At 36.6% G+C, this 26,391-nt stretch overlaps 1 protein-coding gene across 5 annotated transcripts in view; it reads right to left on the bottom strand.

The window, feature by feature from the left end:
- Positions 1–2,448: 2,448 nt before the first annotated feature.
- Positions 2,449–26,391, bottom strand: part of RAB28 (RAB28, member RAS oncogene family) — a 102,805-nt gene continuing 78,862 nt past the window's right edge. For 2 of the 5 annotated variants that reach the window (XM_080797793.1, XM_080797798.1), the window contains 3 exons: positions 16,542–16,645; positions 11,682–11,759; positions 2,449–3,347 (listed from right to left, as the gene is read on the bottom strand). In XM_080797793.1, the coding sequence (XP_080653919.1) occupies positions 3,255–3,347; positions 11,682–11,759; positions 16,542–16,645 (275 nt within the window). In that variant the 3' untranslated portion in view covers positions 2,449–3,254. Of the gene's footprint in view, positions 3,348–4,619; positions 4,715–11,681; positions 11,760–16,541; positions 16,646–26,391 lie in introns of all 5 variants that reach the window. The other 3 variants (XM_080797795.1, XM_080797794.1, XM_080797796.1) reach the window with 3 other exon arrangements.

Below are 26,391 nucleotides of genomic sequence, written 5' to 3' on the forward strand. Positions count from 1 at the left end.
AATAAACACCAGAAGTGACCACAATGTGTTTGAAACTTTATAGCATGTGTCTTCAGGAGACAAAGTGCCTAAAACTAGATGGAAAAACTTGTAATTTTTTAAATTAAAAACTGTAGACAGGAGAGGTAACAGTCAAAGTAAAATAAGCATGAATCCTACGTTTTTGTTTCAAAAATAAAACCCGAGGTATGGGGAAAATTGTAATATGGAATTCAGAAATCCGCTTTGGCCATATGCTCTATTGCATGTTCGCTGTGCCTGCTCTCCTTGGCCAAAAGGCTCTCAATGATGGGTCAAGCTCAGCTGGGAAAGACATAAAACTGACGGCACCAGAGGCACAGGTTGGGGAGAGGGGCACATTTTCTATCCTCACCTCAGTGATCAGAGGGGAAACTTACCATCACCGGCCTCTCTGGACTATACTACTGGTCTAGGTGGCCATGTGAGAAAGTGCAGGGACCAACACTGGCCAACACTCCTGCTTGGAACACTCAGGTATGGTCAGCTCCCAGGAAGGAGGTCAGTTGTGTGATCTTTACAAATGGAAGGCAGCCTAAATTGGTACCCAGACTTGTCCACCCTTTCTCAGAAATGGTGTGTGAGGATCCTGGCTCTACCTGCTTACTCAAGGAGGGAGCTGGTACAATCACTCACTCCCAGCTTTGGTGTCCTCATGTGTAAAATGAGGACAAAGATACACCTGTTGTAGATTGATGTGGAAAACAAAACAAAACAAAACAAAAACAACTCATGTGACAAGTGCCCAAAAATGCCCAGGAAAAGCAATCCTACAAAGGCCATTCTCCCTCCTGCCCCCTGTTCAGTCCCATTCAGTGCTCCAACTGCATCAATACACAGCTGAAGTGCTTTGGTGTGATCACAGATCTCTCAAAATTTCTCTCTGCCTCCCCTAGAATGCCTTGTAGCACTTTGGTACAATCATATATATGTGATAAGTCATACCTGTGGTAATTGGATCAAGAAAAAGATCTGAAAATCTTCCAGTTCTCACATAGATGTAAAAACAACACAAAATAACCACAAGAGCATGGCCTCATCTCTTACTGAACACACAATCTAGGGCAAGTTTAGTTTAACAGTAGGCTTAATCAGAGCTTTTAAAATAGCAACAACAGGGACACCTGGGTGGCTCAGTCGGTTAAACATCTGCCTTTGGCTCAGGTCATGATCCTGGGGTCCTACGATCTCAAGTCTCCTCACACTGCTTGTGCTCTCTGTCAAATAAATAAAATCTTTAAAAATAAAAAAATAAATAAAATAGCAACAACAAATATTTCTGTTAGACTGTAAGGTCCTTGAGAGTTGAGCTCTCTTTTATTCAAATTTATATTCTCCTGAGGAACATAGGGAGAATATCCTCTCCCTAGGAGACCAGCCAGCATGTTAGGAGATGCCAAAAGGAAAGATAAAATGAAATACTTAGAAGGGCTTATAACCTTGAAAGGCATACAAGGCTGCTTAATTGCTGTAAAATAAAAAACACAGAAATCACAGTTAAGAAAGACTGGACTTGCTACCTGATGACTTCAAAAGTCACAATCTTTAAAATTTCTCCAACTTTAAATCACTCTTGAGAAGTGGTGATGCCTGGCCTTGATACAGAAGATTTCCTATCAGCTCTAGCTTTGATTCCATGTCCTGTGGCAAGTTCTTTTTCTCTCCAAACTTCAGTTTCCTTAGCCACACAGGATATGAAATAACGAGGTTTCTAAGATCCCTTACAGCTGTAAAATTAGGTGTCCAAAATTTGTGCACATACTTGTGGCAAGTCTCCTCTGAGAAAGGCACCCTGCTAGGCGCTCCAGAGAGGCGTGAAACAGAACAGACCCAGACTGTTCTCAGTAGGCTCATGGCTTACTAAGTAATAAAACACGAGGACACAACTGTGATTAGAGGCAGGAAGAAGTAATGACCATCCAAAAGGTACTCACGTGGAACTTGTGCTGTATAGATGAGGACTGGCTTTGGGGAGGGACAGCATTCATTCCTGTTTTGATGTGGCAAGTATGAAGCACCCACTAGGCCAAGCACAACTGTGACCAAGATACACAGAGCCCTGCCCTCATAGTGCCTAAAGGCTGTCTGGCAGAAGACAGAATTCGGAGGGGGCAGATTCCAGGCAGAGGGACCTGTGCATTAAGACAGGAAGGCAGAGCATCACAAAGCACATAGGACTAAGTCCAGGACTCTATCTGTGCAGAGGTAGGAAGTGCACAGGAGATCAGGATGAGAAAAGGTAGAGAGGTAGGGGGCACCTCATGTGGAGTCCTGACATGCCAGGCTACGGACTTGAATTGGTCCAACAAAATAACCTACAAGTCTGAGATTGAAAGCTTACTAAATATGACATGATCCCTCACTTTGTATCCAAATACACTATGTTGATTGTAACTAAAAGAAAGACACCAAAGAAAATTCCCCCAAAAAAGTAACTGAAATAAGTTTATTTGCAGGAGAAGAACATCTGAACATCGGGTACAGTCTGACCCACAATGATCCAACACCAGCAGTGACTCGTCTGAGAATGCTCTTCTGCAGTTTGGAGGAGACATCAGCTGAACACTTATCAAACCTCAGAAAGCCATCTAACCTGAGTGTTACACAATACATAATGACCATGACACAGTAATAAAAATACAACAACAAATACTCACTACTTTGTGAGCTACAACTACAATATAAACAATTTAGGCTCCTTTTTAAAAAATGAAAAAAATAGATCTATTACAGCTTTATTTCAAGCATTTTCAGTTGGATACAACTTTATATATTTTTACTCACAATAGACAGCAAAAGAATGCCTTCTGAAATATCTATAGATAAAATATATTAATTGTTTAAATGTTTACACTCGGAAGCGCATTTTCCAGGTAGGAGTTCAGATGAGAGAATGATTTTGTGCCAAAATCCTGGCTGTTGATCAAGACTTGTATAGTTTTCATATTTGTCTAAAAAAGTTTACATTGGAGAAAAAAGAAGGGAGAACATAAAGAGAACCAACATTATTCTTTTTCAGTGAAGCAGTCTAATTCCAGAGAAGGGGCTTTCCATTCTGGATTCCAAGCGTGTCATCCCAAAGTTGAATCCTGTCCAGGCCGAGGAGCCAAGGGAGCTGGAAGGAAAGTGTTAACCGAATGCTACAGAGATGGCCACTGATAACAGAGCTTCTAGAGGCCCCAGGCCACACAGTGGGGAAGGGCCGCCAGGACCACTGGTACAAAGGTACAGTGCGCTCACTGAACTGCACACATAGAGCTCCTAGGAGGGTTAACAGTTCTTGACAGAGGTTCCTGGTTGTAGTTTACAATATCTGCCTTCACCACCCTCTGTCATAAAAGAAAACAGAGTTATTATCAGAACATCAGAACATTTAGAAAGAGCTCATTGAAGTATATTTTTATTTTCTGAACTTTGGTGAACTCCTGATGACAGACATCATAAATGAAGCCAGAACTGATATTAAAAGAATCAATCAGGACAAACTGTTGGAGAGCTGAGATGTTGGAGAGTGAGGGACTTGGGTTTGTTTTTTGTTTTTTTTTTGTTTTTTAAGGATGGAAGACCAATTCCATTACTGAGTCTTCTCTGGTTTTATGACATTAACTTGAGGTTACAAAAAGTCTAAAACATAACTGACAAATCAATATGAAAAATTAAACCCTGGTTATAATTTAAAGCAAAGGAATGAGAATTAATCATTCACATATTTTAATTCATAGGCAAGACATCATAATTTCAAAGTAAAATATGTCATCATTTATTAATATTTAAATAAACCATTTTACCCAGCCATAACTTTTTTAGAGTATCTGCAGCAATCTGTGAGTTAGTAAGAAATGTGTAAATGTTAAATAGGAGTCACATACAAAGGAGAAATGTTTTGAGCAACACAATTTTTAAAACTTTTCCAGTTTTTATAACTTTCCTCCCAAATCCCTAATTTACTACCAAAGAGCTCACTATTGGGTTATGAATAAGGACTCTAACAAAATATAGAATGAAAAATTTAGAAAATTACCTCACATTCATGGTTTTTTTTAAAAATTATTTAAACCAAAAGACACTTTTAACTCTTCTTTCCATCCCTCTAACCCACACTTCAAGGAATATCTTCAATGATGAATTTAGTAATATGCCCCAAGTAATAATTTAAATTAAAACAGCTCCTTCACTATTCCCAACTCTATTACTAAATCTGTACACAGAAGCAGACAAAGAAAGGTAATTCAAGGCAAATTTTAAAAAAATACTCTTTCAATTACCATGTTGTTTCAAGAAAAATGGGAAGGACTGAATAATGAAATAACCATTGCAACTCTTCACTTCACTGCACATGTGGTAAACACAACCATAAGAACAAATATGTTTGAAAGTAACTGAAATGTTATTTTAATTTGTTCCAATTTCTTGTTTGTCAGTCTCCTGGCAAAGAACCAATTTTTCAAAGTTCTAAAACAGGCCTTACAATTAACAATACTAATTTCCAATCATGTACAATAATCATTTGAACTCTACTCATGAGGAATAAAGAGCAAGACAGCATCTACCAGTTCTCCCTCCCTCCTCCCCCCAAATGCAATCAATTTACCCCTTAATACCTGCACTACTGTACTGAACAGATTCTACTCTGAGCAGAGTTGGTATGTTGATTATCTTCTTCCGGGTACTTCACTATTTCTGCCCTGACAATATGCTGCCAATTCCGTACAACATAAACAAGATGAAGAAGAAAGCAGGGGGCAGGGAAAAGAAAAGAAAGAAAAAATGGAAAGTATGTTCAATGGCTGAAAATAGAAGGGAATACCAAAGCAGAAAAAGAAACAAACACATAAATTTAAACATGTCACAAAAAAAAAACAATTTATGCATATAAAAGGAAAGAAAATGAATGAAGATCCATGAAACACTCCTCTTTGCAACTCCATTTAATTATTGAAACAGGTCTACTGAACCTCCCAGACAAGTTGGGAGTTCTATTTTTGGTATCACAATGACACATTGTATCTATAACACCCAGAATTTCAGAGGACAAAAAAGAATTACAAGGCTTTTCTATACTAAAGTACAGTAACGGTATTTAATTCCATCTTCTTCAACAAATAGTACCGCAGATCTCTCTCTCTATGTGCCAGTCACTCTCTACTGGGAATGCACAGGTAAATTACACAGGCTCTGTTCACTAGGTGCTCTGCACTAAATGAGAAGAGAAACATGTTCACAGCTAGTTGCCATACAAGGTAAGAGCTTTACTAGTGGACTTATAATATGTTGTGGGAATACAGGCAGGAGGAGTAATTAATTCTCTTTGAAGGTGGGGAGCAGACACATAAATCTGGGGAAGCCATGTGCCACTTACAATCTTTACACTTATTATTATCTATTGCTTGTCAAAGACTTCTTTTTGATGTTCATTGCCTCGTCCCACACAACCCTCACCTCCACACTTCCAAATTCCATATAGAAATAAACAATTTCGAAACACACTTTTCTATCATTCCAGAGGAAGTCCTGACATACAGTATTTAAGCATAATAACTACTGTTTCAAATATCTAAAGGAGTTTTGCTAAATAAAAAAATCAAAATTACTTTGATAGGTTTTGGATGGCTCTAACCCTTAGGATGAAAAGAGCATGTATGACAAGTATGATAGAGATAATGTGCTCCCCTCAAATTTCTTACACTTGAAATTATCCTCACTTTTTTTTATGATTTCAAATATCTTATTTCAGAAAATCTTTCTTCATATTAGTATATATTAATTAACACATATAGAAACACATGTTAATGTGAGTAGTTGTTTGTGATAATATTTATAACAAATTAAATAAACAACTGATAGTAAATGAAGAGGATTCTATGGTAATTAGCATTGGATGGGCTTGGCTCCAATTCTCTAGCAAGCAACATTAACTTCTGGACAAGACTCATGATTTACTAGGCATTCAGCCTGATGCTATCAACAGAAGCATTACCAACTGCCACATGAGGTATTAACGTTGAACACCATTATCTGACCTCCCCAAACCTAACTGTTTCATGACAAACTATGGGTTACAATAAAGAAAAGGGATTTTCATAATCAGTAAGCAACTCATTAATCCTCCACAATGTCGGTTTAAAACCTATCCTATAAACACAACCAGGTTACTGACCTGTGGTCAAGACATTTTGGTTGAAGTACTGACTAACATAAATGACTTGGATTTTCACCATTAATTTTCATCAAATTAATGAAGAACTAACAGGGCAACATCTTTCTTGGAGGCCTTGGCTGTCTGACATAAAGCCTTGTACAAAGTATCTGAACTGTAAGTCAGACTAAGGCTCTACAAATTCAAAACTTTGCTTTCTATGAGGAGAAAAACATAATTTCCATGCCATAAACTTCAGAGTCGGTGGCTTCATAGTCATCAGCTTGCTTACAAGCCATTCATTGATGTTTTCAGAGAAAAAGTTACCTACAAAACACCAACTTTTACTTGTGGAGCCAAAGTACACTCTGCTATTATTCTCTGCTATTAGTTAATGGAGTAAAAATAAAGAAATGGCCGTAAGAGGAAAGAAGCTGAGTGGCTGAACACCGGCTTAACCCTTACTTTGTCAGAGTATTTACTTGTGAGTGGATATTAGAAATGGAAACGGCAGCTGTGCAGAGGGTAAGCAAGAAAGCAACCCAGGCGCTGGGCAGGAAGGTGTAAAGAGTAGAGATGGACACTTGAGAGGACACTAAAGATCAATTTGCCAATTCTGCAATGGTGTCTTAATCCAGATAGTAGTAACACATTTGCCATTGCACAAGTTGTAGTTTGTCATGTTCAGGATATGGAGTAAACATACCTTGAAGGCTTAAAACACTTGTCACTATCGCTCATTCAAAGTTAATCACTATTCTAGATATTGAAGACGTTCAGATAAATAATACATAATCTCTCTTTCCGAGATGTGTAAGAGTCTAGCATGAAATACAGAGATGTAAACTATTAAAAGAATATTATGATTGATACATATTCAAAGTGCAACAAAATTATAGATTACCATTTAAACATGATTATAGCATTTTTAAAAAATATTTTATTTATTTATCAGAGAGAAAGAGACTGCACAAGCAGGGTGAGTGGCAGGCAGAGGGAGAAGCAGGTTCCCCACTGGGCTAGGAGCCCAATGCAGGACTCGATCCCAGGATTCTGAGATCATGACCTGACCTGAAGGCAGACACTCAACCAATTGAGCCACCCAGGCATCTCAGTTATAGCATTTTTTAAAGCATGGAACTTTGCACACAGTAGGAACTTAAAGGAAACTACTTTTCTTTTTCTTCCATATAATGTGCCCTTAGATGCTTCCAGTAACTTTCATCACTTTGGGTATAAGTTACTTTACCATTTTGGTGTTCACAACCTCCTGACCTAAAAACACAAGGTTTATTTACATGGTCTCTAAAGTCCCACCTATAGATCTTGAAACTACATGAAAAAATCACTTTGAAGGTGAGGAGGAAAACAAAAATATGGGATGATAAGGAAATACATTAAGCAATGTTCAGTATTGAGGATTAGAATAGTATGTACAAAGCGAGTAAATATGTTCTGCAAGGAAGACAAGTGATATTTAAGATAAGAAAAGAATCTCATTGCAGTTTTTGTAAACAGACTGGAAAAAAATGATAAAGATTAACATCTAGGCAAGAAGAATCTAAGTTCCTTGTGTCTCCTTAAGGAAGATCAATATTCAGATAAAGCTAAAGAGAGGGATGCTAGGATAAGGCGTTAAATGGGCACTTCAGTTGTACAGTTATGTGCATGCATTACCATGCTAGATGCGTTCATATGTAGTACGTGTGTGTGTGTGTGTGTGTGTGTATGCATTTTTTAGCAAGTTTAGTACCTCAGACATAAGAGAAAAAACAATTTTTTTTTTGAGAAACTAATGCTTACCAAGTTCAAACCAAACAGAAATTCATAGTTTATTAACTGGAAAGTGAAAATGTCCAGGCTTAAAAATGTATTAAGGACTCTTGGGATGCCTGGGTGGCTCAGTTGGTTAAGCATCTGCCTTTGGCTCAGGTCATGATCCCAGGGTCCTGGGATTGAGTCCCACATCAAGCTTCTTGTTCAGCAGGGAGCCTGCTTCTCCCTCTGCCTGCCATTCTCCCTGAAAAGTTGAACGCTACACCTTTGAGAGAATACCAACTGGAAATTCATTTTTTCCCTAAAGGTTTGACTACTTTGTAAACAAACAAACAAAAAAACTTGAACAAAATGGGAAATAAGGACATTTGTTAACAACCAGTCCTGGCTTTTACACTATCTTAGAAGAGAATAGTTGGGGAAAAAAAGAGTACAGATAAATGATACAAATTCAACTATTGCTTAAATCAGGAACTGTGGACAAGGCATCTAGAGTGTTCGTAAGTGTTTAAATAGCTGTCTGCCCCAACTTGTTCCGGGAGCTCCATGAGGACAAGGACTTCCACACATTCCTCTCTGGATCCAAAGATTCTACTGCGGCCCCTGGTATGAAGTAGGCCAGCAAAGAACGTCTGCTGTATTAATGAACTGTGCTCCCTTTCTTTCCTCCCTTTTCCCCTTCCTCTTCCTTACAAAGCTTGCAAAATATGCTGGTAACTCATTTTATAGAATTCCCTAAGAGGAACAAACTATGTTAGAAGAACTAAAATAGCGGAATCTTTTTAAATAATCACTAAATGGAACCAAGACCATAACCTGATTATAAAAGTTTTTTTGTTTCTTTTTTTAGATCATACTTTTTTAAATATTTTATTTATTTATTTGATAGACAGAGATCACAAATAGGCAGAGAGGCAGGCAGAGAGAGAGAGGGAAGCAGGCTCCCCACTGAGCAGAGAGCCCAATATGGGGCTCAATCCCAGAACCCTGAGATCATGACCCAAGCTGAAGGCAGTGGTTTAACCCACTGAGCCACCCAGGCGCCCCATAACCTGATTATAAATACCTATGTCACAAACTGAATTACTATAGCATCGGTTTCCATTTGTCTGGTGAGTCTACCAACTAGCTCCTTCTCCAGAAAATAAAACACTTCAAAACAAAACACTTCAAATGTTACACCAAATTCCCTCAGGAATCATTCAAAAAACACAGAAAACAAGTGTGCATTCTCCTTCCCTCTTTGTCTTGCCTCCTTGCCCCACTTCTTTTTCTCTCCCCCTCTCTCACTCACCAGTTAGAATGGCCAACATCAAGAATAAAGAGATAAATGTTGGGGAGAACGTGAAGAAAAGTAAACACTTTTGCACCACTGGTGGGAACGTACACTGGTGCAGCCACTATGGAAAACTGTGGCGGTTCCCCCTCAAATTAAAAACAAAACTACCACATGATCTTGCAATTCTACTTCCAGGTATTTAGCCAAAGAAAATAAAAACACTAACTTGAAGATATATGCACTCCCATGTTCACTGCAACACTATTTACAACAGCCCAAGATATACAAACAACCTAAGTGTCCAACAATAGATGGAAGAATAAAAAAAGGTCTGGTACATATATGGAGTGAGTACCTGGGTGGCTCAGTCTGTTGAGCGTCTGAGTCCTAGTTTCAGCTCAAGCTGTGATCTCATAGGTAGTGATCTAATGGATCATGGGATCGAACCCCATGCCAGGGTCTGCACTCAGCATGGAGCCTGCATAAGACTTCCTCTCCCTCTCCTTCCAACATTCTCCCCACATGAGCACACATGTACTCTCTAGAATGAATACATAAATCTTCTTAAAAATATAGTACACATATATATATAAAATGGAGTGTTACTCAGCCATGAGAAAGGAAGACATTCTGTCATTTGTGACAACATGGGTGGACCTTGAGCATGTTATGCTAAGTGACAGATGTCAGATAAAGACAAGCACTGTGTAATATCACTTACATGTGGAATTTTAAAAGGCCAAACTTATAAAACAGAATAAAATGGTAGTTGCCAAGGATCAGGGCTAGGGAGAATGAAGAAATGTTGTTTAAGGGTACACATTTAAAACAAATAGTAAATAAACCCTAGAGATACAATACACAGTACAGTGAAAATAAACAATATTGTATTATAATCATCAAAGGTGTTAAGAAACTCTAACTTAATTATTCCAACTGCTAAAGAGAAAAGATAACTATGTAATGCGATAGAGATGTTAATGATCACTACAATGACAATCATATTACAATATATACATGTATCAAATTAACATGCCATATACCTTAAGTTTATCCAATGTGATATGCCAAACAGATTTCAATTAAAAAAAGAAATAACTGTGCTCAACATGACTTGCTGGCTTGGACGTAGGTCCTTAGAAACCTCTTCTTAAAATCTGAACTTTTGAAAATGTTTCCACAGGGAAATGCTGTCAATTGTAAAATAAATGATTTAACTGGCAAAAGCACCAAATTAATCAGATTCAGAAAAGAAGAACGAGGCTTCTCTACACAAAGGATTCTGGCAAACAAAACAAAAGAGGGTTCTAGTAAGTTGAACTCATCTTCAGATGAATGGATTCAAAGTAAACTCTACGGACAAACCAAAGACTGAAATAGCGTCATTGCCTATTAAGATGAGGTGCACTAAAAAGGTAAGTTATACAGGAAGGGTAGAGAGCTATGCAATTAACACATCCGAGTAAGTGCTGAAATAAATGTCTTTCGAAAAATGATAAATAAAAAGAGATTTCCAGAGTTTCAAATATTGTTATCAAGTCCTAGAAACAGTCACATCAGCATAAAAATTTTCAATTGGTATTTGCTCTGTTTTAAAACAGACACACACACACAACACACACACACAGAGTTACTATGAAAATAAGACACAGAACACTGAAAAAATTAAAGAAAATATAAAGATGGGAAAAGACAATTATACCTTTTTAGCTAAATGGGATAGGCATAGAGTGGATGGGATTGAGGGAAAATGTAATATATCTGTTGTTTCTCAGCAAACCAAAAACTTACCTTTAAACTCTAGGTTCTTACTCTGATTTTTCATTCTATCAAACATATGAATTGGTGTACTATTATGGTGGTATTTTTAAATGTTTGTTAGTATTCACATTCATTTATTAGTGTAAGGACTGCCTTTAATAATTAATACCATTATTAAATTGTGTATTAAATTAACAATAAAATAACATCAAGAATTAGTCTTATTACAAGAGGGGATGTTTTAGAGAAGAATAGAGAACACAGGCTTAAAGAAAAAATAATGTTTTACCAAAGTGAACGTGGAGGATGCCAAACAGTGTAAACTCTAAGACTAAACTTAAGTAAACTGTCGGGACTTTGTATGAAATATAAAAAGAATATTGTAGTATAGTAATCCTGGAAGAACTTAAATAAAGAAGTACAAAACAATATGGTCAGCATCTTAACCCATTATTTAACTACTGATGAAATGTGTATTATATTAATCTCAATTTTAGGACAAAATGAAGTTTCAAGGGTATCATAATTGAACAAAAAGTTAACATCCTCCATCTTCCACACTAAACACTGATTCATTCATACACACAATTTATTCCTAAGGCTTTTAGGGATATGTACAGAGAGTGCATAAATGTTAAAGGAGTCAGTGGTGAAATTAATGTCTTTTAGGAAATAAATTGTTTTTTAAAAATAAAAGTTCAATATAATCACCTGTGACTGTTCTATTTCTGCTTTGTTTAATTTGATTCCAAGGATTTCAGCAGCAACTTTCTGAAAACACAGGAAGACCTACATAACAAAAAAAGGTTTAAATGATTTAAAACAGGCATGCTTAAGTTAACGTCAAATAAATTGAACTTTCTAAAAAATGATAAACATCAAGAATTGTGAAAATATGATGTACCAGGTTATTCAAAAAATAGCTCTGTCAAATACAATAACATTTTAAGTATAATAATTTTAAAATGATTAAATCACAATTTGAAAATCATGCAATTCACTAGATTGGTCTAAACACAAAGATATTTATCCCTAAAAATTTACATTTAAAAATTTTTTATTTTATTTTATTTTAGATTTTATTTATTTGAGAGAGAGAGATCACGAGCAGGAGGAGGGACAGAGGGAGAAGCTAATTCCCCACTAAGCCCGACAACACAGGGCTGGATCCCAGGACCCGGGGATCATGACCTGAGCCAAAGACAGCTGCTTAACTAACTCAGGTGCCACCTCAGGCACCCCTACATTTAAAAAATTCTAACATAAGAGAATTAATTACAGATACCACATTAAAAAAAAAAAAAGACTACTAGCATAGCAAACTCCTAAAAGTCCAGGGGAAAATAAATTAGTCTGTATTTTAGTACCACGGTTTTTCACTGGCAATTCTATATTGGTCTTTTGATCTGGCTTTAGCCTATCTTAAAAGATCTTACCTTCTAACCCTTTAACAATCTTTGTGGCTTTCATCAATTTCAATAAATGTTCCGTATCTCTTGAGCAAAACAACTTAGTAATCTTTATTTTATTAGTTCAGAGTAAAGGAATAGTATACTGTGTTATCCTTAAACAGAAATCAACAGTACTTTTCTATAAACAGCCTTTCATACATACTTAGCTTATGCTGAGCTCACTAGGATTCCCAGGACTCCAACCCAGACAATGACTGTAATGTTACACTTGTCTTTGTTTCTTAAGTGTCTTTTCATATTCTTACCCCTACTTATCTCATGCTTACTGAATATTTATTGCAACTAATTTTGATTTCTAAAATAAAACATACGTATCTCCAAAAGGCTTATGCTATTTACATCCTAAAAGGGATTATATATGATAGTTCACTCATGGTCAACATTCAAGAAAAATGAGAAAGCTAGCATGATGGAATGGAGAGAAAGTGGGGATTATGAAGGAAAATAAGCAAAGAGATTAAGGGAGTACACATATCACATAAGATCTGGTAGGCTATGGAAGCACTTTGACTTTTACTCTGAGTTAAATGGAAGCCATGGGAAGGTGGCTTGATGTGACTTCTATTTTAATAGGGTCAATCTGATTCTTATATTGAATATTCTCAATACAGAAGATAAAGGGTACAAAAAGAGGAGCCAGCAAGAACGCTAAAAGATGTTGGAGGCTTGAAACAAAGTGGTAGCAGTAGAGAGGATAAGAAAGAGTCACCAGATTCTGGATGTATCATGAAAGAAGAACCAACAGGACTTAGCAATAGACAAATGCGGGGTAAGAAAGAAAGAGAGAAGTCAAGAAGGATTCTAAAATTTTCTCCATCTTAGCAATTAGCAGAAGATCTGCCATTTATTATAACTGGGGAAGACTATGGGAGATTCCAGGAGAGACTATCAAGAGTTCAGTTCTGAACCTGGAAAAGACTAGGTTATTAGGCATGTAAGTGGAGGTGCTGGGCAGACTGGAGTTCAGGGAAGAGGTCTGGTCAAAGCCCTGAGGCTAAATGAGGTCACTGGGGAGTAAGTTTAGAGAAAGGTACCAAGGACTGAGCCCCAAGGCACTCCAATATTCAGAAGTTGAGAGTGAGAGGGAATCAGCAAAAGGAAATGAGAGAGTAGCTAGTGAGGTAAGAGTAAATCAGGGGGTGTAGTATCCTGGAAGGTAAGTGAGGAAAGTATTTCAAAGAAGAGAGAGTGATTGACTATTTTATATGCCTCAACTATGTAAGATGAGGACTAAGAACTGACCACTGCATTTAGCAAAAATGAGGTCATTGGTGATTATAATAACAGTAGTATGGGTGAAATACCGGGTGAAAAAGTCCAGGTGAAAACTATTCAAGACAAACTGCAAAGAGAAAACTGGAGACAACTCTTTCAAAACACATTCCACTGGAACTAGGGGAAAGAAAGAAGGCAACAGCTAGAAAAAATTATGGGATTTCTTGTTTTTAAAATTAGATAAGTCATAGCATTTTCTGTGATGACAGAATAATCCAGTAGACAGAAAAAAAAAGTGATGATACAGGAAGGAGAGAGAATTGCTGAGCAATCAATGTCCGTTACTAGGCCAAGAGAAATGGGACTAATGCACAATGGAGGAGTGGGCCCTAACCAGGAGCATGGACGGTTTGTCCTTCAGTAACCAGACAGAAGACAGAGGATATGGGAACAGAGACAGGGAGCAAGGAGAATGGGAGTAAATGTGGTGGCAAGACTATGTATGCAGTTATCTTCTGTTGACTTCAGATTTCTATAGAATAGAAAACAAGGTCATCAGCTCAGAGAATGGATGAGGAAATGTTGAAGATCTGAAGAGAGAAGAGAAGTTATGAAAACAGTCATCAAGGTGAGAGGGAGTGATGATGGCCTAAGGACATGGGGTATAATCACTGAGCAGCACTAAGGCCCCCCTTCAGACTAGTGATTGTGAATTTTAAGTGAAACCTCCAGCATGCCTCTGTTTCTCTCTGATCATGTTCAAATACCTGGGTGCTGCCACAAAACAGCAGGAGCTTGGTTTAAACCAGAGTTAAGGTTTAGCCAAATGAATCTGAGAAAGTCAAAGCAAGTAAAGGGAATTGAGGGTATACATATGGCAGCGATTTTTTTAAGATTTTATTTATTTACTTGACAGAGAGAGAGAGAGAGAGAGAGATTACAAGTAGGCAGAGAGGCAGGCAGAGAGAGAGGGGGAAGCAGGTTCCCTGCTGAGCAGAGAGCCCAATGTGGGGCTCGATCCCAGGACCCGGAGATCATGACCTGTGCCGAAGGCAGAGGCTTAACCCACTGAGCCACCCAGGCGCCCCTACATATGGCAATGATTTTGATTGGCCAAGAGATTTAAGTTAGGAAAACAGGAAAATGAGGACATGAAAGGAGGTTGGGGACATTAAAAAGATGTTAAGATCTGCATGTAGCAGGTCCTGCCAGGACTGCAGATTATCTAGACTAGGGCATTCAGGGGTATGAGCTGGAAAGACAGGAGGGTGGTTATTGATTACGATGTCTGACATTGAGATGTTGTGATCTGTAATGACAAAGCCTGGGAGTGAGTGGCTGAGGTGGGGTGGAGGACAAAGATACTGGAATCACTAAGAATTACAACAAAGGTAGTATCAGAGAAACTATAGTCAGGAGCTCAACCCCCCAGGTGATGAGGAAAATAACCTGAAATGGAGATGACTAAAATCTCAAAGTGATTCCACAAGAATAAACCATTTCAAAGTTGCATTTCAAAGGAAAATAACAAGGATTTTTAAGAATGGCTCAACATAAGTACATAAAAAATATGGAGTGGTTAAACACAAGCTAAAATACTGAAAGTTGAAATAATTCTAGGGGCACTTAGGTAGCTCAGTGTGTTAAGCTTCCGACCCTTAATTTTAGTTCAGGTCATGATCTCAGGATTGAGAGACTGAACCCTGCATCAGGCTCCACACTGGGCATGGAGTCTGCTTAAGATTCTCCCTCTCCTTCTACCCCTCCCTGCCCACTCACATGTTCACTCCCTCCCTCTCAAAAATAATAATAAATTATTAAATAAAATAAAATAATTCAAAAATGACAGAAGATCCCTAGGAAGATAAGTGAGGGTAGAAGCCTGATCCATGTATTTATCAAGGAGTACTGATTTTACACATTTTTGAATGACATGGGTGGGTATGTGCCCATGTTTGCATTATCATCGGGGAAAGTTCTGATAATAATCAGAAAATAAATAGGTAATGAAATTTTTAAAAGTTCAACCTTGATAGCAATCAAAGAAATTCAAGCACCAAGGTACCTTTTTTCTTTCTTTCTTTTTTTTGGCCTACCAAAATAACATAGATTTAAAAGTAAATTTAAAAATTCTGGATGTTAAAAAAACACCACAGTGAAATGGCACTAATACAATGTTGGCAGTAGGATGGATTATTAAATCTAATTAAATCTAATGGATTATTAAATCTCTTTAATAGTATCAGATGACATGGTCAAATTTTCTGCTCACAAATATATTAAATAAAAAATTAAAATACCACGTTATTTCTATATTTATGATCTTAATTTTTTAAATAAATTTTTAGTGCAGTTAATAACCCTGGACAGTCACTACTTAGGTTTACAAATCCTATCCCCACCACTCATTAGCTGTGTACCCTGGACCCCCCCCTTACATAAACTGTCTAGGACTCCTCTATAGCACAGACATAATGGGAGAAGCACAACGCAAGTCACAAAGTAAGCATTCAGTGAATGCGATTCACTAGCAGCAACAGCAACAGCACGAGCATTTGTGAGCATCAGAAAACTATAAGGAATCATATGAGGTTGTGAATGGTAATCTCTGGATGCTGAGATAGTGGGTGATTTTTATGTTCTCTTTTTTTTTTTTTGATATATGTTCTTTCTCTCTCATACTTTAAAATTCCCTAAAATAACCATAAACTTAGGTTAAATGAATTATAAATGTAATATAAACAGAATAAACACTTTATCTATTTTATGTCTTCAATAGGAATTAATTTATTCCAAAAGTTAAGCCTAGGAAATGTACTTCTTGTGAATACTATTACTAAACAAAAGATCGCTCATAATATTCAATATTCATTATTTTACTTACAGAGTCTCCTGTCTTTGCTGAGACAAAGTGGCTACTAAAACCATTTTCCTGGCAAAACCGTAAGTGTTTTTCAGGTTTTACTGTTCGCATATGTTCCAAATCAACTAGAAAAGTGAACAAAAACAGAGAATAAAACTCAGTATCAGAGTCAAACAATACATTGTTAACATGTTTAAATTTGACTTACTTTCCAAAATTATTTCCCAGCTTAGACACTAGCTGTGTCACCTTGAGCAATTTCTTTAACCTTTTTATGCTTGAGTCTATAAAGCTAAAAACTGAGGCTAACCATGTATAGATATACATGTATTATATATAAATATATATTACATATATATACACATATATATATGTGTGTATATATATATATCTCACATATATATATACCCCCCTACCTTATGTAGAGTTATTTGAGAGTGAATGCATGGATGATGCACAATGACCAGCACATGAAAAGTGCTTGAAAAATGAAAGCTATCATTCTTATTACCTACAGCTTCAGGCACGTTGATGAGACCCCAAAAAAGATCTACTTAGCATAACATGTTTAAACATAGTGATTATGGTTGACACTTGAACATCGTGGGTTTGAACTTAGATGTGGATTTTTACAGTACAGTACTGTAAAAGTATTTTCTCTTCCTTGTGATTTTCTTAATAGCATTCTTTTCTCTGCCTTATTTTATTGTAAGAATATAGTATATATATATATATGTATGTATGTATATATGTATGTATGTATATATGAATATGTGTGTGTGTGTATATATATACACACATAGCAAACAAAACATGTGTTAATTGACTGTTTATGCTATCAGTAAATCTTCCAGGCAATAGTAGGCTGTTTGTGGTTATGTTTCAGGGAGCCAAAGTTATACATGGATTTGACTATGCAGGGAATCGGCACCCCAAACCCCCATGTTGTTCAAGGGTCAACTGTAACTGAAAGATGCACTTACCCAAGCATATTTAATTTTTTTATTTTAATAAACATATAATATTTAGTTTGAAACAATTTAATTGCTTTAATAATTACAATAGTTCTGCAATCTCTATAAACTTTAATGTTAACACAAATACAGAATTAATTTTATGCCAAAAGGTTGCAATATTTTGTTGCATGCTTACTTTATTTGAAACCATGGTTTAATTTCACAAAGATACATCTCAGTTGCTTTCCAAACCTAAAGTATACATTTTGAAAGCACTCAGTAAGGGAATATTCCCTTGAATAGGTATAGGTGCTTTAAAGCAAAGCACGGTACTCATGGCCAATACCGGTTTTATCCAGCACAGTCTATTTTTTCAAATGTGATCCTTTATTGGACAGTTTCTCTTTTTACAACACTACAGACCCTATAAGGGTGTTGACTCAATGCCGTCAAATTATAAGGCAAATATATTTGCAGGATTTAAGGACAACTAGGCTCTTTGAGTCAATATAGGAAAAAAAAACTTGAACTGATTTCCTGAGGAAGGGACCCAACTGACTTGTAAAAACTAAACTTGTAAATTTGCAAATCTACTAAGCCTACATAATAGTGGCAATTGATTATCAACTAAAAAATGTTCTCATACTACATAAAAGGCTTTATTTAAAATTATATTGAAGGTCTTTAGTTTGCAGGCTCAAGAGATCTTTCTCTAGGAGGTTTTTGATCTAGTGGGGGATTTCTGAGTCTTATTTATATTGCTTAGCTTGGATAATATGGAGCTTTTTTCTTTTCTGGCCACAAGTTGCTGTTCCTTAAACATCACTGAGATCTTATTTATAAGAACAAGCCAAAAAATATCCAGATACCACAGGCATCAATTTGTAGAAGACTAAAATAAAATACTAAGCTATTAGCACTAACATTTATACATCTAGTTTATCATAATATTGAGGCTAAAATGCTTTCCTAATTCAACACGAGTAAGAACAAATCATGTCACTAAGAAAATTAACCAATGAAATAACTGTCCAATTAAAAATAAAAAGAAACACATAGTTTGTCATTTAATATGTGTGTGTATTCATCTTTTTGAATGGAATAGTCTATCATTGTTTCGGTTTTTCTTTCTTGTTTTTCCTCTTTCCTCCTGTCCACCAACAACCAAACTACCACATTCACTTATCTATAGCACTGGGGAATTTATTACCCAATCAAAAGGTTTTCCCTAATAAAGATAACCATGATGGGGCACCTGGGTGGCTGAGTCAGCTGAGTGTCCAACTCTTGGTTTCAGCTAAGGTCATAATCTTAGGGTCATGAGATCAAGCCCCACGGCAGGCTCCGAGCTCAGCAGGGAGTCTGCTTGAGATTCTCTCCTTCTCCCTCTGCCCCTCCCCCAGTTCACATTCTATCTCTCTATAATAAATAATCTTAAAAAAAAAAAAAAAGAAAGATACCCATGAGAAACTAGTACTATCACTGATCAATTGAAAACAACAACATTTATCCATCAAATACTTATTCAGTACCTATTATATACCAACCACTAGGTTAGGCAGTAAGAACCCAAAGATGGAAAAGATACAATCCTCATCCTAAAAAAGCCACCATCCATACTTTAGGAGCATAAAAGATCATCAGCAATTGGAACAGTTATAATTGAGAGTCTGACAAAGGAGACAACAGATAGAGAATAGGCCCTCCCAGAACTTCATCACAAAGTTTCCCTCTGCTCTGTTAAAATTTAGTGGGCAATGTTTAAGAGGACTCAATTACTAGAATTCTTAATTCTAAATGATCCAGAAATGTATATTCTGAAGATAAAGTTATAGTGAGACACTGGAAAATCTTTCCTTTCTTCACTTTTAAGATCATCCTTAAAAGTATTATCCAGTGACAATATATACATGTGGTAACACTCTCAGATATGTGATAACATTCTATCATATATATGATAACACACTGCTTTAATTGCCTTTATGTCCTTCAGTGAACCACACCATCTTTCTAGTTCTCATATTTTGTTTTTGAAAATGGAATAAAAATTTCCTAATAATGGTTAATATATATTCACTACCCAAATACTCAGAAAAACTATGAAAATGAAATGTAAAATGTAAAATGCCATTAACTAGAGACAACTACTGATAACACTTTAGTGCATATCCTGCCAATATCAAAGCAACTGAAGGACAGAGGCATTAATGTTGCACATACATGCAATTTCTTCTACCTCAAGCATACTACAACCCTGTTTAAACATGTGCTTAATAATTTCAAAGGATAACCACTTTATAGATCATTCATTCATTTGGTTAACAAATACTTGAGGGCCTAGTTGGCCAGGCACTGTCCCGGGTGCTGCAGATACAAGGAGCTTACAGTTTGATAAAGGCAAGAGACTAACAGGAAAAATACATAATCAGAGACAACTGTAAGTGCAAAGACCCTAAAGGAAGATGATGCTTAGTAGTGAGAGAAAAACAGGAGGCCAGCCAGGGTGGCTGAAATGAGTTAGCAAAAAAGGGAAACAGTGGAAATGAGGTTTAAAAAGCCAGGAACCAGATCACACAGGGTGCATGGGCCACTGTAAAAGAGATGGGAAGTTACTGGGGGGTTGTGAAGAAACCAAAAAAAAAAAAAAAAAAGTATATGTAATCTGGCATTTTAAATGGTTAATTTGGGTTGCTTTGCTGAGAATAAACTACAGAGAGTCAAATGTAAAGCAGAGAAGCCCCTGAGGAAGCTACTGTAAAAATCTTAAGGAAAAAAAATCAGGGAAGAAAGCAGAGCCAAAAGAGACTGGGTTGCAGATGGTGTGGTTCACTGAAGGCCATAAAGGAAATTAAATCAAATCAATGAGTGTTTTCACATATATGACAGAATGTTATCACATATATGAGAGTGTTACCACATGTATGTATTGTCACTGGATAATAATTTCCAGGATGATCTTAAAAGTGAAGAAAAGAAGGATTTTAACAGTGTAAAATATAAAAAATATATTAAAAAAGGCCCTTAAGTATTTGTTAGCCAAATGGATGAATGATCTATAAAGTGGTTATCCTTTGAAATTATTAAGCCCATGTTTAAGCAGGATTGTAGTATGCTTGAGGTAGAAGAAATTGCATGTATGTGCAACAGAATGTCTCTGTCCTTCAGTTGCTTTGATATTGGCAAGATATGCACAGAAGTGTTAGCAGTAGTTGTCTTTGGTTGATGGCATTTTTTGAGTCCCTGGATCACACCACAGCTGAAGATAAAATAGTTATCAGGTTTTTCAGTTATGTGAGGCTATAAAATTCCCTCCATTTTTAGGAAAAAAAATCTAAAATCTATGAAAAAGAAGATGATAGTTTGGACAATATTTTACTTAGTAGCAGTAGAGATGTAAAAAGTAGGGCAGATCCTCAATAGATTTTTGGAATAAAAAGTAAATACGAAATGCTAACAGATTTGACATGGGATATGAGGGATTGAGAGAAATCACTTGAAGACAGTTAACCTGGATTTAAAAGGAGACACAGTATGTTACAGGTTTTGTTCTCACCACACTCAGCTGCATCAGTAGAGGTGTTGAGTAGATCAATGTTTGCATTCAAGCAGAGAAATTACTTAAGTAATTAAGCAGAGAAACTGTACCATGTACAACACTGAGAAAAAGGGCAGGTAACTTGAAGACAGTAAACGCAAGGAAGTGATTATACTGATGGAGCATGAAATCTAAGCTGAGTAAGGAAGGGTTCAGGAAATTGAAAATTGTTAAGATATAATTGGTAACTGATGTTAAAGTTTTGTGTGAGTCTAAAAATTACTGGAGTTCAGTTACAAAAGCAGCTGAGCTGTAAAGACAGGACATAATGGATAGACTGGGATACATGAAATTAATATCGATATTACAGAGAGGGTGCAGAAACTGATATGAACTAGGTCTTAAGTATGTTAGTGTAGGTCAGTAACAAGATGACTAGAGGTAAAGGACTCAAGGAAAGTGAGAGAGCAAGGACACTCTGTGTGGGCACTGGAGTTACCAGGAATGGTGACAGCAACAGTAATGGAGTGACTGTGACCCAGGAGAAATTTCTGAGAAATTCACAGAGTTCAGGCAGGGGCTGGCTGATAAGCCAACAAATAAAAGTAGCTAGATGGAGGGAGGTATAATCATTTGGCTCAAATGATTATTCAAATCTGTTTTTAGGGAAGACAAGGAGAATGGTCTGGAAAGAGAAACATGGAACAAGGTCACCTATCCCACCTTCAGGCCTGACTGATAAGGTAGATACAACAGGAGAAAATTAACATTTGAAAAAGCTTCAGGAGGGGTGCTTGGCTGGCTTAGCTGGTAGACCCTGAGACCATGTGACTCTTGATTGCAGGGCCCTTTGTTCAAGCCCCAAATTGGGGTAGAGTTTACTTAAAAAAATAATAACAATAATAAATAATAATAATAATAAATAATAATAATAAAATAAAATCTAAAAGGAAAAAAAAAAGAGCTTCAGGAGAAGACAGCATCATCCTCACAGGAGATAGACTATTCCAACAGAAAAGACAAGTACGTACATACATTATACGGTAGAAGTTTAAAACTTTTGTTCAAGGAAGATATTAAAAATATAGGAATTTTATTGATGTGCAAGCATCTCAGAAATTAAAAAAGGATTGAAACTAGGGTCTACAAATGGGAGGTCAGAGCTGTATAGGATAAGAATGCAAAAGATAAACCAATGATATCAATGTCCTAGGCTTTCTTGTGTAGCTAACATAAGCGAGGACAAAAAGCACAAAATGAAAAAATTCTAAGTCTACATTAGACAGACAAGAAAATCCAAATTTTTTATTGTCAAAACTAACTATGCAAAAAAAAAAAAAATTACTTGGCTCATTCATCCTGACCTGTATATTAAAATGGAAAAGGGGAAAAAGCATTGTCAAGATACTAAGACTATCTGTCGTGTTCCTAAAATCACATGAAATAGAAGTCATATGAGAAGCCTAATTTTGGTTAACAACCTTAATTTTGACAAAACTTAGAAAGCTATTAGAAAGAACAACCTGTACAATTTTTAATGTATTTTTAAAATACAATTTATAATATTTCATATTTTATAACTGAGACTTACAGCAAGAGATAAGAGACGACAAGTGCTAGAGAGAATGTAGAAAAGGGAACCCTTATACACTGTTGGTAGAAATGTAAAGTAGCATGGAGTATGGAAAAGAGTATGGAGGTTCCGCAAAAAAATCCCACTTCTGGGTATATAACCAAAGGGAATGAAATGAGGATCTTGAAAAGATATCTGCATTCCCATGTTCACTCGCCAGGATGGCTGAGTTAGTTAAGCACCCAGCTCTTGATTTCAGCTCAAATCATGATCTCACAGTTGTGAGATCAAGTCCCATGTCAGGCTCCAGGCTGGATGTGGAGTCTGCTCAAGATTCTTTCTCTCCCTCTCCGTCTCCGCCCCCACTAAAAAAAAAAAAAAAAAAAAGGATGTGGTACAAATATATATATACACACACACACATACATACATACACATACACAATGGAATATTATTCAGCCATGAAAAAGAAGAGAATCTTACCATCTGCAAAAGCATGAATGAAACCTGTGGGCATTATGCTAAGTGAAATAAGACAGAGAAAGACAAATACTATATGATATAACTTATATGTGGAATCTAAAAAAGCTGACCTCAGAAAAATAGCAAAATGGTGGTTACCAGCAGCTAAGGGCTCAGGGAAATGGAAAGATGTTGGTCAAAGGGTAAAAATTTCCAGTTAAAAGATGAATAAATTCTGGGATTCTAATATACAGCATTAAGCTGTTAAGAAAGCAAATCTCAAATGTTACCACCACTAAAAATAAAATGGTAATTATGTGAGGTGATGGAGGTGTCAGCTAATGCCATGGTGGTAATCATTTATGCAGTATGTAAGTGTATCAAATAAACATGTTGTATACCTTAAGTTTATACCATGTTACACATTAATTATATCCTAATAAAAGTGAAGAAAAAAGACCCTTTAAGTGAAATAAACAAGAGTATAGGATGTTAAATTTAAAAGTAGAGCACAAAATTGTGTTTAACAAAAGTCCTATTTTATAAACATTATAGATATAGGTACATAAATGACAAAAATACACTAAAATTTGGTACATAATTTTTTGAAAGAGTTATATTTATTTATTTCATAAGCAGGTGGACAAGCAAGGGGAGGGGCAGAGGCAGAGGGAGAGAAAGAGAATCTCAAGCAGACTCCGTAGTGCAGCCCAACACCCTCAATCCCACGACCCTGGGATCATAACCTGAGCCAAAATCAAGAGTCAAATGCTCAATCAACTGAGCCACCTGGGTGCCCTTGTTACACCAATTTTTAAAAATTAAAATTGGGTAGAGTAAAATTTTTAAATGACAGCTTTTATTTTAGACTATCCTTTCAAAGATGTTTTTACATCAAGCAGCCTAGAGATAGTGCCTTCCTCATGGATAAAGCTTAAGTCTGTCCACTGTCTGGTATAATAAAGATGGTAGCCCCCATCCAGAGCAAAGTTCTGAGGTTTACTTGTAACCCATCATAAAGGATTCAGGTTTCCTAAGCTCAGGGTTCCTCAGCTGTGATAAAAACCACTGCATGCATATCATCTACATAGGCCCTCTCACACTGCCCTAGTGGAACTTAGGAACAAGGAGAACCAGTGCAAACAGGGCTGACCTTGCCTGCTTGCTGTGGTATGAGTAACAAAGTCCTTTATCTCTGACCCAGGATCTCAGGCTTTTTGCCAGTGGCCACAGTGGCAGTAGGCTAACTTGTTAGCTTGCAAGTAAGGTAAAATCTAAGATACTTCTCTGTTCTTAACATAAAGAAGAGTAAAACAGATAAACAACTGATAAGACAGTGAGAGCTGATAGCTGTTCATCAACCTACAGTGCATTTCTCAGCTTGGCTTGCGGTTTGGTATGGCCATAACACTAACTTCTGATCAATGTAATGGAGAAGTGACACGCATCACTACTAGGCCTGACCCCTATAAACCTTCCAGGTGTGGGTGTCTGGGTAGCTTCGTCGATTAAGCATCTGCCTTTGGCTCAAGTCATGATCTCAGGGTCCTCCGATAGAGGATCGATCCTCAGATTGAGCCCCGCATGAACTCCCTGCTCAACAGTGAGTCTACTTCTCCCTCACTCTCCCTCTGTGCTTTCAAACAAACAAACAAACAAAGTTTATTCAAATAAATAAATAAAATAAATAAAATCTAAGTAAATACATTAATTAAAGTTCATTTTAAAAATGAATAAATAGGGGCACCAGGGAGGTTCAGTGGGTTAAGCCTCTGCCTTCAGCTCAGGTCATGATCTCAGGGTCCTGGGATCGAGCACTGCATCAGAGAGCCAGGCTCTCTGCTCAGCAGGGAGCCTGTTTCCCCCCCCACCCTCTCTCAGCCTGCCTCTCTGCCTACTTGTGATCTCTCTCTGTCAAATAAATAAATAAAATCTTAAAAAAAAAAAGAAAGAAAATTTTTAAAAATTAAAAATGAATAAATAAACCTTCTAGGTGTGGTAGTCCTTATTCTCCTGCTTCATGGTAACCCATGAAGCCATCTGTTGAAAATGGCAGTTCCATAAAGATCTAAGGAGTTTGTATCTGAAAGGGGGATGAGCCACCAATGATAAGCATTACCTGGTTTTGGTCTTTACATAAACAAGAAATAAATTTCTATTGTACTAAGATGGCGGAACATTAGGAATTGTCTCTTTTTAGCATCTAGCATTACCTTAACTAATACAGATTACCTAACTAACATAAAATATAGGTCTACATCATTCTTTTTTTTTTTAACCTTTTTTTTTTTAGATTATTTATTTATTTATTTGACATAGAGAGAAAACAAGTAGGCAGAGAGAGATGGGGGAGAAACAGGCTCCCTGCTGAGCAGAGAGCCTGATGCGGGACTCGATCCCAGGACCCTGAGATCATGACCTGGGCTGAAGGCAGAGGCCTAACCCACTGAGCCACCCAGGCACCCAAAGATTTTCTTTTACTTTTTTTTTTTTTTTCTTTGAGGATTTTATCTTTTTTAATGCAACCTCTACCCCCAGCTTGGGGATTGAACCCACGACCCTGAGATCAAGAGTCAGGGGTTCTACTGACTGGGCCAGCCAAGGACCCCTGGTCTACATCATTCTTGTTAACTCAGGAACCTCTTCCTGAGTATACACTGAGTCTTGAGTTATTAACTAACGATAAATGAAAGTTATAATCAGCAAGATAACAAAAATCTAAGCATTATAATTTTCTCTTTGATTGTGGTTATGTCAATATTCAAATAGTCACAAAATTACACTGAACAATCACAGATTGAGAAGCCTCTTTTGCATTTTTTACTTACTAGGGAAAAAAAAAATAAAACATGAAATATTGGAGAAATGTCCTTTCTTCTGCCATTCAATGGCTCAAGTAATACATGAGTATGTATTTTCATAATTGTATGAAAACAGAAATGCATTCTTTGTCACTACATTTTGTCGGAAGATACAAGGAAAGATTCTTCAACAATTATCAAGTCATGACCAATCTTGTTTTATTCCTATCCCCACTCTCAGATTATTTTAATAAACTCAAACATATTATACATAACATATTTTACATACATATTTACATAAATATTTTAATAATATGTACCTTATTTTGTTTTGATTTTATTGAGGTTTATAGGTTTGATTTAGAAGCAACAAATCAGGGGGAGGAGTCAAGATGGCGGAGAAGTAGCAGGCTGAGACGACATCGGGTAGCAGGAGATCAGCTAGATAGCTTATCTAACCATTGTGAACACCTACAAATCCAACGGGAAATCGAAGAGAAGAAGAGCAACAATTCTAGAAACAGAAAATCGATCACTTTCTGAA

This window comes from Martes martes (genome assembly GCF_963455335.1).
Source record: "Martes martes genome assembly, chromosome: 2".
In the NCBI taxonomy this organism is placed as follows: domain Eukaryota; kingdom Metazoa; phylum Chordata; class Mammalia; order Carnivora; family Mustelidae; genus Martes; species Martes martes.